Genomic DNA, 20,143 nt, shown 5'->3' on the forward strand with positions numbered 1-20,143 from the left:
CTGCCATAACAGTCTCATGGAAATTCAAGGTCGCTCCCACAGTTAAACAATTGTTTTGGAATAGAGTGGAATTTTCCTCTAAGCTAGTTGTTATTGTAACAATGTCCAGCTTCCTCTAGGGGGACACAGTAACAGCCAGAACTTGCAACTTTTAAGAACAAAAATAGTCTTTATAAGTCCCCCAATTCACTTTAAAAACAACAGTCTCAGTGCACTTAAACAGTTACTTTCAAGCCAGAAGAAGTCGAGAAACACTGTATCCCTTTTGCAGAATTAGCTGTCAAAAATAAGCTTTCCACTATGCAACCCTTTTCTCAAGGCAGCCCGTTCCAGGTTTTAAACAATAAATTTTAGCTTCCTTTTCCCTCTTATTTTTTGCAGGTAAATTCAGCTCAGTCTTTTCCCCCTCCTCTCCTGCAATCCGGAGGGGGGGCCACTTTCCAGATGTTAAGATTTAGCTCTTTTTCAAGCAACTTTCTATGTTTCCACTTTAGAGTCTCTTTGCTTTGATCTATTTACAATGAAAGGAAGGCAGACTTCCTGGTTGTACCTTCCCGCTTAGTACCAAATTAGACATTTTTTTCCCTTTTGAATCCAATTTAATCCTACTCACGGGTAGTTGTTTTCAAAGTCCAATTGTCCCAGAAAAAAGGCAGCGCTCTCCGGTAACAGCTTCGTGGCTTCGCTCCACGGAAGAAGCACTTGGCTCACAGCACCACGCCACCCCTGCTCCGCTCCAGAGCCCGTTGCCGAGCTCCTTTTGCAATTGGGGGGGGGGTGCAAACGGTGCCCGCTGAGTCCCACGGTCACAGGCTTCACCCGCCTGTGATTTTTTTTGGGGGGTCCCCGCTGCGCCGTAGCGGTACAGACCCAATTTCCGTAGAGCCGGTTCCCTCCGAATCAGAGGGAAGCAGCCATTACCGATAGCGCCACCCCGGAAGTCCATAGGAGTTAACCTCTAAAGATGCTGAGCCTTGGCTTAATGCCATGAAGGCTGAAGTTGATTTCTTGAATAGGAACCAAACTTGGGAGCTGGTACCGGTAGTCCCAGGAATGATACTGGTTGGCAGCAAATGGGTCTTCAAGGCCAAGACAGACCAGAATGGCAAGGTTGTCAGACACAAAGCCAGATTGGTTGCCAGAGGTTTTTCACAGGTACCAGGACAGGTTTACCACGAGACCTACTCACCCACCGTCAAGTATGAGAGCATTCGGCTAATGCTCAGGATTGCTGCAGAGGAGAAACTGCACGTTTCCCATCACGACATTAATACAGCTTTTTTGTACAGGGTTTTGGGGGAGGAGCTGTATATGCTTCCACCTGACGGGATGCAGATACAGAAGGGAATGGTCTGTAAACTTTGGAAATCCTTATATGGTCTCAAGCAGAGTGCCAGGTGTTGGAACACAAAACTCACTGAGACATTGCTTTCTCTAGGTTTTCACCAGGGCAAAGCTGATCCATGTGTATTTGTCAAGGAGGAGGGGCAAAACAAACTGTATTGTTTATGTTTTGTTGATGATCTTCTGATGTTTTGGAAGAATCAGGCTTTGTACCAAAGCACCCTAGCTCAGCTGAAGGAGCACTTTGACATGAAGGATCTTGGTGAGGTATCCAACTATCTTTCTCTGCAGGTGGAGAGGGATCAAGCAGGTAATTTTCTGGTACACCAAACACAGAAAATTGCTGATGTATTAACCAGGTTGAATTTGGTTGATGCAAACCCAGCAGACACACTGATGGTGACAGGTTACTAGGTAGACAGTACTGCTGAAGCGTTTTCTGACACTACGCTGTACAGATGCATTCTAGGCAAGCTGAATTTCATTGCTAGATGTTCAAGACCTGACATAGCTGTAAGCACTAACCTGCTTAGCAGACATGCTAACAATCCTACTGTTCAGGATTGGAAAGCTCTGAAGCGCATAGCCCGCTATTTGAAAGGGACTTTGCACTACAGGCTGAGGTTCACCAGTCAGAAGACTGGAGGTCTTGAAATCTTTGCAGATGCTAGTTTTGGAAGTGACACCACGGATGGTACAAGCACTTCTGGAGTATGCTACATGTACAACCACTGTCTGTTTGACTGACTGTGCAAGAAGCAAACGACAGTAAGCCTAAGTTCCTGTGAAGCAGAACTCAATGCTCTGTCATTTTCACTCATGGATTGTGAATGGTTGATGCAACTGTTTAAGGACATCAGAGTTTCTGTGAAATGTCCTATACAAGTGTATCAAGACAATAGATCCTGTTTGACTTTGCTGAACTCAGAGAGTTGCAAGCAAAGAACCAAGTACTTGCAGATTAAGCTACATCATGCAAGAGAGTGTATTCAGAAAGGACTCATTCAGGTGTCCTACATGCCAGGAAATGAAATTCCTGCTGATCTGTTGTCTAAGGTTGTTCACAGAGAACAACTTAAGGTTTACGTACAGAGGTTGCAATTGGGTTGAACCACAGGTACTACAGGTTACACGGAAAGGGGGAGGATGTTAGGATATTTCCGTTCCACCTTAAGAAGGGAGCAGGTTATTGTGTTACAGCCTGCATATTTCCTGTTCACAGGATGTTTCTGTTTTTGTATATAGCTTTTGTTTCCTCTCTCTGTGCCTGGACATCGAAGCAGGCAGTCATGTTTTTTTCTTTGTTCTGACCAACGCTGAATAAAGTTGTAAATAATGCTCTCCTGAGTGCATCTTTCGTTGTGCGAACTCTGCAAAGGGCGTGCACAGTCCTTGGAATGTGGAAAGATGTTTCTGAGGCTTGTGTCGCTAATTGACTGATCCTGCGTTTCTACGGGAGGTTGATGGATCGTCCAGAGACGGCATGGGGGCATGATGGTCTTTGTCTCCCTGGCAGTATCCCAACAGTACGTTCTATCATATGTGGTGGGAATGTAAGGTTATTAAAAGCTTCTGGGAAATGTTCTATAATGAGTTGAAGAAAATGCTTAAAATAACTTTTGTTAAAAACCCAGAAACTTTCTTACTAGGATTGATAGTGTTATGTACTGAAGTTCTCACCCTGGGCCAGCAGAGGTACTGTAGATAGTTTTCACTCAGGTCCGCATATGCAAATAAGGATTTGAAAGTGACGTTCAGTGATTGGATAGTTACAGAAAGTTGTTACTGTTGCCATGTAGTTGAGCTCTATATAAGCAGGTTGGCTGAACCCTTCAGCCCTGTTCTGTTCTGGCCTGTGAATAAACAAGAGCTGTCTGAAGAATTGCTGTGTCGTCTGATATGCTCACCCACAACTTAACACTGGTGACGAAGATGGGATTGATGGACAACAGAACACAGCCAGACGCGGCCACCCTCTGAGATGAGCTGAATCACTGAGCTGAAACACTGAGCGAAACCACTGAACAGAACCAATTCAGAGCTGACCATTCTGGCTAGAGCACGGTGTTCCATCCATCACCCTCCATGTCGGCATCAGAACCATGGCTTCACTCGTGCCTCTACTGCCTTTTGCCCCAGCCTCTGAATCATGGGACGCCTACCTCGCTGGTTCAACTGCTACCTCCAAGCAAACAAGCTGATGGAAAGGTCAGAGGACCGTAAGCGGGGCCTATTCCTCAGCCTCTATGGGCCCAAGGTGTTTGAGACAGCTCGAGTTTTGGTTGCACCACTAGCAGTCCAGGCAGCGCTGTGGGACGTGGTTCAAGAGAAGCTCTGCAACCACTACACGCCGAAGCCATCCAAGATTGCTGCCCGCCATGTGTACTACCACCGGAACCAGGCAGAGGGGGAGTCAATTAACAACTGACCTCCGCCCTGACCTCCGCCCTCCGACAGGCCGCAATGCACTGCGAGATCCGAGACTTAGACGATGCCCTGATGGATTGAATCATCTGCAGGGTCCGGGACATCCGTCTGCAATGGCATCTCCTCGCCAAGCCAGACCTCATGCTGCAGAAACCCACTGAGGAGGCCACGGCCTTGGAAGCTGCTGAACGCTCCGCCCAGGAGATCCACAAGACCAGCTTAGGCACAGGGTTGGGGATTTGGACACTACCACAGTGCCCCCAACCACGCTCGTGGCTCCGGAACAGATGCTTACAGATGGCGAGGCTCCACCCACTTGCAAACTGTGGGCATGGAGATGAACCAAGCCGCTTCAGAGGGTCTGCTGGACTCCCCACAGACTCAGACCACTGCCGTGCCTGACATTCCGCCAACTCCACTTGCGTAGGTTCCACCCACAGCAGCGGATCCAGGGGACATGGTTTCAATGCAACCTAGGGTCGCACCACAGCCTCAGCAAGAATCGGGCAGACCCCTGGACCTGGGTACCAGTCCTCGGCTGTCTGGCAGAGTTTCCAAGCGCCCAACTTATTTTAAGGACTATGTCGTTGGACATGTAACACTGTCGGTCTAATGGAAGTATGTGAAATGTAACCGATATGCTTTTGTGCCTAATTGAACCATTACATGTAGTGTTGTATATAAGGCAGCCATCACGATTGGTACTAACGCCTTATCTCGGTGGGGAGGGGTGTTATGTACTGAAGTTCTCACCCTGGGACAGCAGGGGGATACTCTAGATAGCTTTCACTCAGGTCCGTATAGGCAAATAAGGAACTGAAAGTGACGTTCAGTGATTGGATAGTTATAGAAAGTGTTACAGTTGCGTTGTGGTGGAGTTCTATATAAGCAGGCTGGCTGAACCCTTCAGCCCTGTTCTGTTCTGGCCTGTGAATAAACAAGAGCTGTATGAAGAATTGCTGTGTCGTCTGATATGTTCACCCACAACTTAACAGATAGGAACTGAACTTCTTAAAGAACAGAAGAAAATATTTATGTATGCTACAACAGCCGCACAAATATTGTTAGCCCAAGGATAGAAGGAAGAAAAGACACCAACGAAAGAAGAATGGCAAATCAAGCTAATGGACTATGCAGAAGTGGCAAAATTAATGGCAAAGCTCAGAGACTATGAGAACGAGAAGCTTAAACAAGAGTGGGAATCGTTTATTGTTTATGTGCAAATAATACTGTAAACAAGTTGATACATTGGCAGGATTTTAAGTAAATGCAACTAGTAGAAAATTAGATAAAATTAAGGGAAATAATAATTGGAAAAGTGTAAGTATGGAAATGCAGAAGAATTGGGTTAATATAAGGAACCAGAAGTGGGTATGGGGGGGAAGTCCAGAGATTTAAAAAATCTCAAAGAGAAGGTACTTGTATAAATTTAGATTTGGTAGAAATGTGAGTTAATTACTGCTTTTATTTGTGAAAATGTAACATGTGAATAAGCCCAACGACATTCAAGTCAGTGTTTTTTATCCCAAAAAGATAGGCAGATATGTATACGAATAATTAAATGAAGGGAATACCTCTAAGGATATGCTCAGTTCAGGACTTCATGAGGCTAGTTATGATAGTGATCACAAGTTCATTCACAAGTTCTTTCAAACAAAAATCCCCTTCTGGTTCCCTCCCCACAATGTTATCTCTCAGCAACCTAAATTTGGGGGTGGGGGTGGAGGCTTTTTAGTTGTTGTGACTGTTAGACAATTGGGAGTCAGAGATTCTTGCAAATTTACTGCACATTACCCAGAAATCTACCAGTACATCTAGGTTCACCTTCCATCCATCTTTGGTTTAGGCAGGATATTCAATTAAATGGTGCAAATGTGTCTTGGATGAGTCAAAGTATTGCAGTTTCTGCTTCCTTTGTGCAAGAAGATCTAGTCTGCCTGTTGGCTGGAGTGAAGCAAAGCCAAAGCATATGGTCTTGGAAAATGTAAGGCAAAGACTGGGCAACCAGCCGACCTCCAGGAACATGGGCAAACGCCTTGGTGTAGTGCTGAGAAATCCAGAATCCCCCTCAGGAATTAATTCTGCAAGTTCTTTCAACTTAGTAAAAGCTGACACAGGTTGATGCCTTTGTTAAATTTTTAAAATCCCCCAGTATGTTCTATTGCTGTCAATATGTGTGAGTCCTTCATTAATGTCCAAGTGCAACTTTATTCCATTTTTCAGGAAATATGGCCTTCCCATGTTTATAAATGCAAGCATAGCATTGGGCCCTTGGAAAACACTGTGAACTTGAGAGTCGGCCATCAGGTAAACAGAAAAGCGATGTTCAGTCGAGGCCTCCTCCGTAAGGGCCACATAAGCATAGACAAAATATATTCCACTTTCCAAGATTTCCAGTGAGGAGGGACTTGCAGTCAGTGCAGAGCCAGGGCAAATGGGTTTCCATTCCCAATGGATGGTCTTGTCAGAAGGGACTGGAGCTTGCAGGCATAAACCAGGGGAGAAGAACACCAAAAACAAAGTATAAAAAATGGTTATTGTTGTTGTACTATTATGTGCAGCAAAATGGTATCCGACAGTCTCACTTCCTAGGCCTCCTTTCCAGTGTTCTAACCAGTCATCTCTGTCTCCTAGATACTTCCACGTTTCTTTTCCAGCTAGCTTTCTGCATTCTGTGGCTACTGAGGAAGCTCAGCCTTCACTGAGCTAATTTTTTGGGGGGAGGCAGGGCCCCCTAGCTGTTTTATGTTTTTTTTACTTCTGCAAGCCATGTGACGATTGCCCAACACGCTGATGTATGTGTAAGGAGTTCCTGCACATGAGGGGAGGGATCCTGGGCTAATTGGATGTGGAGAAGTTCAGTACCAATACTGTGGTATGCATGTAGAGCCCCAGCCCACAAGGGAGGAGGTGCCTGGCTAACACGCACAGCGGGGGGCGGTTAGGACAGTGCAGCAACAGCCCTGCAACTCCCTCAGGTTCATTCAATATGAGGGAGACTTTGAGTCAACCTCACACTCAGATCCTGTGTGTGTGCAGAATTAGTCCTTATGCCTTGCTTTTGCATAGGCAGCACCAGTGAAGGGGGCAGAGCAAACTTCAAGAAATAATCAGCTTTCCTCAATCCCATTATGAAACTGAATGGATGGATGAATAGTAATCACAATAGTAGAACTGTCCTTCATCATTTTAACTACCCTGAGACATATTTGATGAAAAGAAGTATAGAAGTGTCTTAAATAAATAAAAGATGGTAATCAAAAAAAATATCAAGCAGATCTGAGTACTTACAAGATCCATGAATCCAGCAAGTCTTGGGTGACTGTGGAGAAAAGAACAGTTGGGAATTCACTATGTAATTACTCAAGTATTCCTTTCATATGGGGGCACCCAGGTCCAATCTCTATTTGGCCACGAAGTCACAGTCTCTCAGCCTAACCTACCTCACATGTTGCTGTGGGGCTAAAATGCTACTTGACTTCCGGGGGGGGGGGGAGAAAATCTGCAAACACGGCATTCAAACTGTTTCTCGCTCTCAGATAAAAGCAGCTCTTAGCTAAAGAAAGCGTAATTCATCTTTTGTAAACAGTACTTGGTATTAGTGGCAAATGGAGATGGGCAAACAGGCTTAGACTCACCTGAAGAGGAATCAGGCTTGTTCCAATGCCCCAAAACCCTTGCAGGTTTTACATATCCGAGATAATGATTGAAAATTCTATCTGCTGCCCATTATCCCATCTCCAAGAAGAGAAACTCATCTCGGGTTCCAGGGCAGAGTATCGGGGGCAAGCAGAAACTCATCTGATGGTGGGAGAAGCCCACCAGGCCTCTCCTCCTCAGATGTTTGTGAAGATGCTGCCAGCATGAATATCACTGAGAGCCAGCACTCATGAGTTGTAGCAGCGCAACAACTCCAGTGGGAAAAGGAGCTGCCAGCAGACCATGTTCCATCTTGGGAGCAGCATTTCACTGTAATCAGGGGAAGCCCCAGCAGGCCTCCCCCTCCCCAAAAGAGCTGCTGCTGCCACCTGCTACCCTCCCCCCTCCCTTGGCCACCAAGCTGAATTGTGTCCCCTTCGGGATGGGGGTACCCAGCCACAGAGGGAAGGAAGGATGAGCGAGCTTGTCCATAAGCTGCCTTGAGTCCCTGTCAGGGAAAAAGGAGGGGTATAAATTCAAATATAATAATAATAATAATAATAATAATAATAATACTATAAATTATTATAGTAGGGGTGTATGCTCCCAATGAGAAAAAAGCAGCTTTTTTCAAGAACTTAGAAACAAAGCTGTTGGATTACCTGGAAGATAAAGTATTACTACTCGGAGACTTTAATGGGTAATAAACCCACAACTAGACAGATCTGGAGGGAATAAAGGACAGGGAAAATTACAGTCTAGCTTTGTGAATATGACTGAAAGCTTTGACTTAAAAGACTCTTGGAGATATAAGCATGGGCTAGAGAGATAATGGGACACGGGTGGCGCTGTGGGTTAAACCTCAGTGCCTAGGATCTGCCGATCGCATGGTCGGCAGTTCGAATCCCCGCGGTGGGGTGCGCTCCTGTCGTTCGGTCCCAGCGTCTGCCAACCTAGCAGTTTGAAAGCACCCTTGGGTGCAAGTAGATAAATAGGGACCGCTTACCAGCGGGAAGGTAAACGGCGTTCCGTGTGCTGCGCTGGCTCACCAGATGCAGCTTGTCACGCTGGCCACGTGACCCGGAAGTGTCTGCGGACAGCGCTGGCTCCCGGCCTATAGAGTGAGATGAGCGCACAACCCTAGAGTCTGTCAAGACTGGCCCGTACGGGCAGGGGTACCTTTACCTTTTAGAGAGATAATATACGTATTTTTCCAAACCAAATAAATCGGCTAGCAGGATAGACTCCATATGGGTTTCCATAGATATGCTTAAAAGGATTGAGGAGTCACAGATTATACCAAAAACAATCTTAGACCATAACCTGGTCTTATTAAGAATAAAATCAGATTGGAGAACAGGAACAAGGAGATGGAAATTGAATGAATCTTTATTGAAAAAGGAAAAAATAGTAGAGGGTACTAAAAATACATTGAAGGAATGTTTTGAATTAAATAATAAACAAGTGAGTGACGTTGGAACAATATGGGACACTGGCAAGGCGGTTATTAGGGGATACTTTATAAAACTAAATGCCTTACAAAGAAAAGAAAGCGATAAGGAGAAAATGGGATTGTTAGAAGAAATAAAGGAAAAGGAAAAAGAGCTGAATAAACAACTAAACAATGAAAAAATTAAAAAAAGAAATCAAATTATTACAGGCAGAATACAAGTCGAAAATAGAACAAGAAATTGAATGGAATCTGAAAATGTTTAAACAGAACAATTTTGAATTTGCACATAAACAACTCAAAAAAGGAAAAAGGAAAAACAAATCAACAGAATAAAAATAGGTGATCCCAAAATAATATTACAAAAATTTCTTAAATGTTATGAAGATTTGTATTTTTAAAATGTAGACATAGGGGAAGAAGTAGAAGATTATGTAACCCAACAGAAAACCCCAGAGGTTAAAAAAGAGAAAGTCCAAATGTTTAATGCTCCGATATCAACATTAGAAATCAGGAATGCAATCAAGAAGGCTAAAACAGGGAAAACACCAGGCCCAGATGGTCTCCCAGTGGAATTCTATAAAAAAATGGAAGATAATAATGAATAACACCCTTAATCAAGGGGAAATCCCCAACTCATGGAAAGAAGCCTATGTAACACTAATACCTAAACAGGGAGGTGACCCAGAGTTAATATCCAGTCACAGGCCAATATCACTATTAAACTGTGATTATAAACTCTTTGCCAATATATTGGCAAGCAGGCTTAAAGAAGCTATCAGAGGAATCATTCACCCAAACCAGACGGGGTTTCTCCCAGGAAGGCAAATTTCAGGAAATACCAGAAACATTGTTGATATTTTGGAATATCTAGAAGCTAAAAGTGATAAAAAGGCAGCCTTGTTATTACTCAGTACGGAAAAGGCATTCAACAATGTCTCCTGGCATTTTATGAAAAAACAGATAGAAATAATGGAACTAGGAACAAAATTTAGAAATGGAATTGAAGCAATATATCACCAACAAAGAGCTAGACTTCTTATAAATGGCAACCTTACAGATAATATCCCCATCGCAAAAGAGACAAAACAGGGATGCCCTTTGTCATCTCTGTTATTTATATTAGCCCTAGAACCACTTTTACAAAATATCAGGAAAGACGAAAATACAAAAGGAATAGTGATTGGGGGAAAGTCTTATAAAGTTAGAGCATTCGCCGATGATCTAATTGTAACAACACAAGATCTGAAACAAAGCATACCAGCAGCTATAGACCTAATTAGTAAAATATGAATTATGGTGCTGGAGGAGACTCTTGAGAGTCCCATGGACTACAAGAAGTTCAAACCTATCCATTCTTAAGGAAATCAGCCCTGAGTGCTCACTGGAAAGACAGATCCAGAAGCTGAGGCTCCAAGACTTTGGCCACCTCCTGAGAAGAGAAGACCTCCTGGAAAAGACCCTGACGCTGGGAAAGATGGAGGGCACAAGGAGAGGGGGTTGACAGAGGACGAGATGGTGGGACAGTGTTCTCGTAGCTACCAGCATGATTTTGACCAAACTGTGGGAGGCAGTGGAAGACAGGAGTGCCTGGCGTGCTCTGGTCCAGGGGGTCATGAAGAGTTGGACACGACTAAATGACTAAACAACAACAAAAGAAAATATGGAAGAATAATGACCAAAAACTTAACACAGGAAGAGAAAAGAGAATTACAAGAAAGAACAGGCCTGGAAATTAAAAATAAGGTTAAATATCTGGGGATCTGGATATGAACCAAAAGTATAAACCTGTATGAAGACAACTACATTAAATCCTGGAAAGATCTTTTAAAAAAAATATCTTTGGGGAAGAATCTCAGCAGTGAAAATGAATATTCTTCCCAGAATGTTTTTTTTGTTCCAAACAATACCAATCCTGGGAAGATTGAAATGTTTCCAAGAATGGAAAGAGGAAATAGCAAGATTTGTTTGGAACGGAAAGAAACCGAGAATTAAACACCAATTACTAATAGATAAAAAAGAGAGAGGAGGCTTTGCGTTTCCAGACCTAAAATTATACCATGCAACTGCAGGATTGGTATGGCTAAAAGAATGGATCACTTTAAAAGATACCGATGTGTTAGATCTTGAAGGCCATGACAATTGGTACAGATGGCACGCTTACTTAATATATGAAAAAGTGAAGGTCCACAAGGGGTTTTTGAGCCATGTGATAAGAAAATCATTTTATAAGATATGGATTAAATATAAAGGATTACTGAAGCCAAAGATACCAATGTGGACCTCACCCGCAGAAGTCATAGCAGTTAAAAAGAGGAATATGAAACGAGAGTTGCCCACGTACCGATTATTACTAGAAGCGGATAAAGATGAGCCAACTTTGAAGAAATATGATGAAATCAAAAGCCACCTGTCGAATTGGCTCCAATATTTTCAGTTAAACCAAAGATTGTATATAGATAAGAAAGGTCTTGCAAAAGAAACATCCAAATTTGAAAAAGAGTTAACCCACAATAAAGGAAAACACATTTCACGAATTTATGACTACTTATTAGAATGGGAAGTAAAAGAGGAAGAAGTTAAACTAGTAATGGTAAGGTGGGTGCAGGACCTTGGATACAATATCTACATGGAACAATGGGAAAGATTGTGGAGGACAGATATTAAATTCAGGGCATGCTACCTCAGGGAAAGCACTATGAAGATGTTATACAGATGGCATCACACCCCTTTAAAACTCGCTAAAATGTATAAAGGCAGGTCGCCAACATACTGGAGATGCAAAAAGGACATAGAGTCATATTTTCATATGTGGTGGAAATGTCTGGTTATCCCTGAATTTTGGAACAACATCTACAGCGAACTGAAAAAGTTGTTTAAATTTACATTTAAAAAACCCCCAGAGATCTTCCTATTAGCTATACTACCAATAGAATTTTAAAAAAGTATAAGACCATTGTTTATGGATGCAATCACAGCAGCTAGAATAATAGTGTCAAGAAACTGGAAAAATGAAACACTACCAACGATAACAGAGTGGCAGACTCTTATGACAGAGTACCTGCAACTAGCAAAACTGACAGGAAGAGTCAGAGGAGTTTCAAACCAGAAAGTATATGCAGAATGGAAAATATTTAAGGAATATTTAAAATTGTATTGTACAAACAACAACATACTTGCAGAACTAGATTGATACTTGTAAGCAAAAAGTGTATCAGATATCTTATCGGAATATATAAAAATAATGTGAAATAATATAAATCTGTGCGAGAAAACATAGACAATATAAGTAGTATAATGAGAATGATTGGAAGTTTTACATTTTAACTTGTTACTTAATTGAAATATATTGTATTTTCCTTTCTTTCTTTTTTTCTTTACTTTCGTTACTTTTGCTTTGTATGGCTTGTTATCTATGTATATGTGTTTATGTGCGAAACTAATAAAGATTATTAAAAATACATAAACAAATAATAATAATTCAAATATTATTATTATAAAAAGTATCTTTCTCATTTATCCAATCATTTCCACATCAGTCTGTGAATTAATTTTTAAAAGTCATCTTGAGAATTGATCAGCTTCTTAGTGCGAATTTCTCCTAACAGACATTTTCCTATGCAATTACTTGTAATGTAATGCATTTTGTATATTATTTTCACTAATACAAGACATTTTTAATTACTGTGTTTTTCGCTCTATAGGGTGCACTTTTTCCCCTCCAAAAATGAAGTGGAAATGTGTGTGCATCCTATGGAGCGAATGCAGGGGGGAGGCAGGCAGGAAAAGCCCCCAAAAGCCACACACAAAATCCGCGCGGCTCTTGCGGGCTTTTCCTCAGGAGGGAGAAGGGACTGACGTGGCCAATCAGTCCCTTCTGCCTCCTCGTAGAAAAGCCCATAGAAGCCGCACACTCCTTAAAGGGCTCCTGTGGGCTTTTGCGGGAGGTGGGGGTATTGCCATAGACGCGGGCAGCCTCTCCCGGCTGGAGAGCGGCTATGGCAGAAGCCAAGACAGTGAGCGGGAAGCATAGACAGCAAGCGGGAAGCATCCCGCTCGGTGTCTTGGCTTCCTCTTTAGTCGTGCGCCACCTCTCCAGCCGGGAGAGGGTGCACGGGGCTAAAGAAGCCATAGCCCCGGGCTTCTCCGGCAGCCCCGAGAAGCTTGCGGAGCAGCGGGAAGGCTGCACGCCTTTCCGCTGCTCCCCAACCTGCTCTTTGGGGCTGGCGGTGGGGGAAAGCAGCGCTTCCCCCCCCCCCGCCAGCCCCACAAGCTCGGGGAGCAGCAGAAGGCTGCGTGCCTTTCCGCTGCTCCCCAACCTGCTCTTTGGGGCTGGCGGTGGGCTTCCCACTGCCAGCCCCAAAGAGCAGGTCGAAAGGAACCTGAAGCCTGGAGAGCGAGAGGGGTTGGTGCGCACTGACCCCTCTCGCTCTCCAGGCTTCCAAGGTAGCCGCCTGTAGGCGACTGAACGCACCTTGAAGGGCACCTTGTTTTAGAGGGGGAGAACAAGGGGGGGGGAATTCTCCCCCTCTCTGCACAGCGCCTCCTGCCGCTTCGCTGAAGGGGCACTGGGCAGAGAGGGGGAGATTTTTTTTTTCTTGTTCTCCCCCTCTAAAACAAGGTGCGTCCTATGGTCCGGTACGTCCTATAGAGCGAAAAATACGGTAATAGCTTTCTCTGAATTTGTTTTATTTTTTATTTTTTATATAATAATATTTATTAAGTTTTCCATTTTAACAATCTAATTAAAACCACATTAAAAACATTCCAAATTATAAAATTAACAAACAGTCCAAATTTTATGCCAAATTATAAATATTTGGTTGACTTCCCGTGCTCTGAGGTTTGGGGGATGATGATGATCTCATATTTGTACTGCTTCTCTTTAATTAGTCCAGGTAATTCCAATAGGACAATCTGATGGTGATCCTTCGTTAGTTCGTCTGGCAAGCAGGTTAGACCAATATAATATATTTCTGTGTGGGTGTTTATTTTCCTGTCCGTGGCATTTCACTTTCACTTTTCTCATGTCTGTGATTTTCCACTGTGGCACATCCCAAAATGGAGGAAATCTGGCTTTCTGCCATTTGTAACAAGCATATGTCCAAATGTATTTGTTTTATCTCCTTTCCAAGACAAATAAGCTGTCCTTTAGCTAGAAACCATAATTTCCATCTTCTGTTTTTATCAATCCGTTGAAGGTAATTGCAAATTCAAAAATCATTTCCACACAGTTGTGCTGTGGTGGCAAGGTAAACTGAGTTTCCATGCACTCTGGCTTCTGTCACGGTGTCCCGTTGTGCCAGAAGCGGTTTAGTTCTGCTGGCCGCATGACCCGGAAAGCTGTCTGTGGACAAACGCCAGCTCCCTTGGCCTGAAAGCGAGATGAGCGCCGCAACCCCAGAGTCAAATTCAACGGGACTTAACCATCCAGGAGTCCTTTACCTTTATCTTAATAAAAGGAAGATGTAAATCTTCTGCAATTCTTCTCACATATTTCACAACCGAGCAAAGAGATTTTGTTCTCATCACTCCAAATAACACTGTCCTATTGTTCCACTGTCCAGTTAACATGGGTTTAGCCCAGTTTAGCCTTTTCAACCTTTGTTTGAGAGATAGCAATGGCTTTTCCCTTGGAATTCTAGCATTTAGACCATATTCCTGCAGTCTGCACCGAACTGTCCTTGCACTCAACTTCACATTACATCACGCCATGTCATCTTGTATACACTCAGATGATTTTCTTCTGTCACGTGGGCACAGTCTCTCAATTCCTCTATCATCACTTGCTGTTGTGCACCTTTTGCTGCCTTTACCAGTCTGATTTTGTAGTGACTGAGTCTCCTTATACCTCTTCAAAAAATTAGAAATGCCACCTTTGGTTAAGTTTCCACCATTTTTTCTTCTAATTTCTTTATAAGTTTAGCTTTGTTCACTTAATTGTACTATTTTACTTCACTTTCTGGGTGACCAGTCAACTCTCTGCACCATTTCTTTAAAGTTATTTATTATGTTTTACAAGCTCACTAAATGAAAGAACACAAAAAATCCAACCAACTTGATAGCAATCACACAACACACTGACCAATGTCCTCACAGCTCTAGTACATACCATCAGTAGCTGAATCCTACCGTGACCTGACTGAATCATTGCCAAAACAAGATGACACCCGATTGGCTCTCTAAACACTCGTGCTCATTGGCTACATTCAAATGAAGGAAAGCTACTGCATATCAACCTAAGCAAGTTGTGCTTCCTTTTTCTGGTTCTTTGGCTATAACTTTTGATAGAATACAGATAATTCAACAAACTTTGTTACATTACATTCTTCATTCCATTGATATTTTACGGTATTACTAAAAAAGAAGAAGTGGTGTTATGAGCCATCAAACCTTGGAAATACACTTTTCCCAAAATGTTTCCACAATTTTGGCCACTAGTGTACCCATATTCTAGAGTCATAAACTGAATTTCCCCCAGTATTTAGCTATTGTTCCTCATGAAGCAAAAAGGAAACGAGTCATCAGTTCCTTCTTCTTCAGATCTTCATTATTATACTTGAATAAGGATGCAAGCTTTACCTTTGTGCTTGCATTTTTGTACACATTGCTGGGCTGGAGAACTGGCAAAGGGAGAATCTTGACAGATGACCATTTCACTTTGCATATTGTTTCTGAAAGTGCAAACCAGGCAAATGTGAACCAAATTGAATTTCAACCTCATTCCTGAGCCAGGCACATGATTATTCTGCTTGCAACGATTTGAGGTGGGATGCTCGTTTACGCCAGTACCTCTGCTTGAATCCTCATAAGACCCATATAAATAATAGACTACTTTTCTTAAAGAACTCAGAGTTCTGACTGGCTGGCTTCCCCCGCCACCCTGACCTGATGAACAATTGTCATGGAACTGCACCTCGTGAGCAGGGTAGCAGGGTGTGCCAGAGTCTGGTGCTGATAACGCCAAGGTTGCAGGTTCGATCCCTGTATGGGACAGCTGCATATTCCTGCACTGCAGGGGGTTGGACTAGATGATTCTCAGGGGCTCTTCCAGCTCTATAATTCTATGATTCTGTGATTTGTGCTATTAGTGGAAGCCACAGTGCTTTGTCACAGCTCCTCTGACCATGGACAAGGAGGAACTAAAAATAACATCTCATAGAGCACAGATGGGGAACCTCAGTTCTGGGGCCAACTATTTCCCTCCAGGCCCCTATACCTGGCCCTTGACACTCTTTCCAGGCCTCACACCCTCTTGCCAGGCCACACTCTCCAGACAACCTGAGGGGTTTTTTTTTGCCTGGTTGGCATTGTCGCCCGGTTCTACGATAGAGCGGTGGGGGCATCTAGTATGCTTGAGTGGCTGGAGGGGAGCCTGCTGTGAAAAGGTAAGCAGGGTGGAGGAAGGGGGGTGCGGTGGAGGTGGGCTGCCCCGGGTGTCACCACTGAGGGGGGTGACAAAATGCCAGGCAACACTCACTACGGGTCCTGCAGCGTGCCCGAGCCACGCGTCTCTCCTGAGAGAGACATGGTGGCTTGGGTGCGTGCAGGCTCTGCACTGCCCAAACAGTCTGCCCGCTGCTCCCCCCCCCCCCAGCTGCAGGACGGCTGAGTGGGAGGAGGCAGGCAGACTCCGGAGGCTCCACAGTGTGCCCCGTTCCTATGGGCAGCTCGCCCCGCCCCTGGTCATGCCACCCCAGGCGCCTGAGCGGCTTGCTTCGCCACTGAAGGTAAGACCCACACCTGTTGCTTCACCCACTTTTCCTTCAGACACCACCTGTTGGTAACACCTGGGCCATGGGAAGAAAAGCACCCCCCTGCCGCAGGGCAGAGATTCATTGATGCCTCTTCTATCCCACCTCCCAAGGAGCTTTAGGAGGCAGGTATGGTTTCTCCCCTTCCCCATTTTATCCACGCCACAAGGGCCTGGGGCGCATGAATGGCCCCAAAGATGTTTCGTGACTTTATGACCTGGGGTCTCCTGAGTCACAGCAGTCTAATAACTATTTTGCACTGGCTCTTCCTTAAAATTCCACTAGACCAATGCTGCAAAGTTCCAGTATTGTATTTCCCATAAAGTTACCATAGACATAAAATTGTTACAACTACTAATTAATACAAATCATCGATATACTAACATCAGTCGTTCCATTGGGCTGCAGCAGCAGCATCATAGATGAGAACTGGGGGGCACCCCCTTAGCACTCACCCCTCTGGGCGCTTCTCCCTCAAGGGGATCCTCACAAGAACTTTGTAACTCGCAAGAACTGGAGCCCCTGTTTGCTTGCCCCCTCCCCCCCTCACCTTTTCTGCTGTCTTGTGGTTGTAAACCTGAGGGCAGCGACTGGCTTATTTGTTAATGATCTCACTCTGGGAGCTTTCTCAGCTGAAGAGTAGGAGGAAAATGTTTTAAATAAATCTTTCTCTAGAGGTTTGTTATCTGCTTACCTGTTTGTGATGGAGAAGAATGCAGGCAATAGAAAATGGAAGTAAAACCAGCATCAAGATGACCAAACATGCTGCAAGACACAGGGTAATCCTATAGTTTCTTGCTGTTTGGGGGTCACTGTGAGGGTTGGGCCCCTCTGTGAAAGCCAGCGCCTCCATGGCAGAAGCTCCAGCCAGCCTGTGCTTACTGGAACTCCTTAAAAACGTCTCCAGAAGTTAGTAGCCCTGAGCCATGGGAAAGATATTTATATGCTTGGAGGTTACCTTCTTTAACAAGGGGTGGAGTTTGAATTTCATCACAGTCTGGGCTGTAGAAGAAGAGACACATTGAGCGAAACTGACGTAGGAGGAGGAACTCTCCTCTGGCTCAAAACCCCACAAAGGCTGTGAAATGAAACTGCTCCAAGGTCAGGAGAGGGCTGCTGAGGAACACAATCACATCAGCTGCTTACATTAAGGTTACCAGATTTTTTTCAATGAATCTTGGGATACTTTTCAACTTCACTGGATTTTGTCAAGGGACTGATTTGTAAATACAGGGACTGTCCCCAGGAAACGGGGATGTCTGGTAACCTTAGCTTACGTCTATGAAGCGTTGTAAAAGGGCACTGCATAATGAAATACAATGTACTGCAATTTATTTTTATCTAAAGTTTAAGAGACAGAAGGTCAATATGTACAAGAGTTTTGGTTTTCCTTGTGAAACAGTCCAAGTATCTGAACTACGTGAGTTTCAAAAGCTTTGACTTAATATTAGGAATGTGCAGTCAAGCCATCTGAATGGCTCAAATCTATATATGAAATCAAGTCCCTGTCTCTGCTTCCTGATTCTTGTTGTCCTCCTTAAGGGCTGCAAATGCTGCTGCTGCAGCAGCAGCAGAAGAAGAAGAAGTTGCAACTGGCAGGGTTCCCCTCTGAAGGCAGCAACCTTCAGTCTGCCCCACTGGCTCTCCTCTGCCTGATCCTTCCTGCATGCCAAGGCTGCACCATCCCTTCTGTCTCTGAGCCTTGTGTCGTTTTGCTCCATTCCTAGCTTCTCTTTGGCTCCTCATTCCATCATTTGCCACGTCCCCATCTGCCATTGTTTTCTTTTTAGGCCACCACATACTCCTCTAATCACTCTGTATGTGGACCTGTCTCCCTCACCCCCCCACCTGCCCCACAGCATACAGCCCCCCATATCTTACACACTGCAGGGTTTCTTCAGAGCCGCCATCTCTGCTCACTCTTTCATTGCCTTAGTTCCCTGTCTTCTCTTCTCTTTTTCTCAAGCCTTGTTTTCCACTTACAGTTTCTTGAACCAAGGGCAAAAACAGAAGTAACATGAAAGCAGAAGTTGCCATGGGTTCTTCGCCCACCCTCTGTAGCCCAGGCTCAGCGTCACAGCTTAGATGTGCTGCCTGTCCAGCTGCTGGCCCAACGGAAAGGGGTGGGCCTTGCTTTGGCAGACATCTGGCACAGGATTGCTCTGCCAGCCCTTCCACTTCCCCAGCTGCCTTCCAGACAGCGCTTTGTGGTGAAACCTGTGCTCCTCATCCATGTGTGTTTGTTTGCAAGGTCCACACAACATTGTGTGCCTTTCAAAAAATCTAATCTGTATTTATTCATTCTAGGGGGATTCTGATTGAAAAATTTAAAAAATGCCAGTAGACCAGTTGCAATATTTGAACGATCTGTTTGCAATATTAAACCCTTTCCAGAAACCACCTGAGGGGTTTGCTGTGGAATCACCACTCTCTGTTTTACTCTCTTTTTATGGGTCATCTGTGCAGTGCTAATCAAATCACTGACTGGCTATGTTTTCCGTATGTTGTTTCTGGGTCTTTTTAGACCTCATAAAATCTGACTTAAGGACAAAAAAAGCACAGAAGAGCAGCACAGCTTCCAAAAGTGTGGGCTATTCCAAGAGGTTTGGTTTTGACGTTTGCCTTGATGCCTTGAGTGGATTTTAAAAAGAAAAGACTGAATGGGAGCCATGAACCCTAAACTAGACACAAAAAATATCTTTAAGGATGACGAGGGTAGATTACTAGGGGTAAAAATAACAAAAGGTAAAGAACATTTAATTATAGTAGGAGTTATGCACCAAATGGTAACAAAACAGATTTTTTCAGAAACGTAGAAGCTAATTTACTGGAATTTATAGAAGAGGAGATTATTTTGATGGGAGACCTAAATGGTGTTACATTAATAGAATTAGATAGGACACAGAGAGAAAGAAAATCAAAAAAAGGCAGATTCCCAGACACCTTCTTTCAGATGGTAGAAAGCTTAAATTTGATTGACATATGGAGATATAAAAACCCAGGAGAAAGACAGTATACACATTTCTCGGAAGTAAAAAAACCAGCCGGCAGAATTGATGGCATATGGGTATCAAATAACTTAACAACTAAAATTAAAAAAGCAGAAATACAGACCAAAATTATTACAGATCACAACCCAGTCACATTAGAATTAAAGGAATATAAGAAAACTAATAAAAGATGGAGACTTAATGAAAGAATATTAAATGACGAAAAGATTGTGAAAAAAGTGTAAGAACTAATGAAAGAAGTTTTTGATTTAAATAAAGAACAGGATACAGACATCAGGACAATATGGGATGCAAGTAAAGCTTTCATAAGAGGCTTTTACATACAACAAAGTGCAATAGGGAAAAGAAAGAGAGCAAAAACTAGAACAATTAAGGAAAGAAATATTCCTGTTCAACTTGTTCATAAGCGATATGAGGACTCCCCTAATAGAGGCTCAAGAAAGGATTCATGCACCCCGCCTAGCACTTTATCGCTGCCCTTTGTTACTGTATGCGGATGACGCAGTCATCCTTTCCTT

General features: G+C 43.6%; 2 protein-coding genes across 4 annotated transcripts in view; one reads left to right on the forward strand and one right to left on the reverse strand.

Annotated features, from left to right (window-relative positions):
• Nucleotides 1-20,143, forward strand: part of FASLG (Fas ligand) — a 158,269-nt gene that overhangs the window by 46,297 nt on the left and 91,829 nt on the right. The window lies entirely within an intron of this gene.
• Nucleotides 4,632-18,655, reverse strand: TNFSF18 (TNF superfamily member 18). Of its 3 annotated transcripts, XM_081012356.1 has the most exons (5): nt 18,496-18,655; nt 17,309-17,379; nt 15,443-15,534; nt 7,063-7,093; nt 4,632-6,251 (listed from the first exon to the last, which is right to left on the reverse strand). In XM_081012356.1, exons 1-5 carry the CDS (start codon nt 18,522-18,524, stop codon nt 5,902-5,904), a joined length of 573 nt encoding a protein of 190 aa, XP_080868482.1. In that variant the 5' UTR covers nt 18,525-18,655; the 3' UTR covers nt 4,632-5,901. The 3 variants fall into 3 exon arrangements, 2 of the variants coding, with proteins under 2 accessions (XP_080868482.1, XP_080868483.1); XM_081012357.1 differs by lacking the exon at nt 15,443-15,534 and having other exon boundaries at nt 17,309-17,616; XR_013988127.1 differs by lacking the exons at nt 15,443-15,534; nt 17,309-17,379 and having other exon boundaries at nt 6,149-6,251.

The sequence above is a fragment of the Podarcis pityusensis genome (assembly GCF_964106645.2).
Source record: "Podarcis pityusensis genome assembly, chromosome: 6".
NCBI lineage: Eukaryota > Metazoa > Chordata > Lepidosauria > Squamata > Lacertidae > Podarcis > Podarcis pityusensis.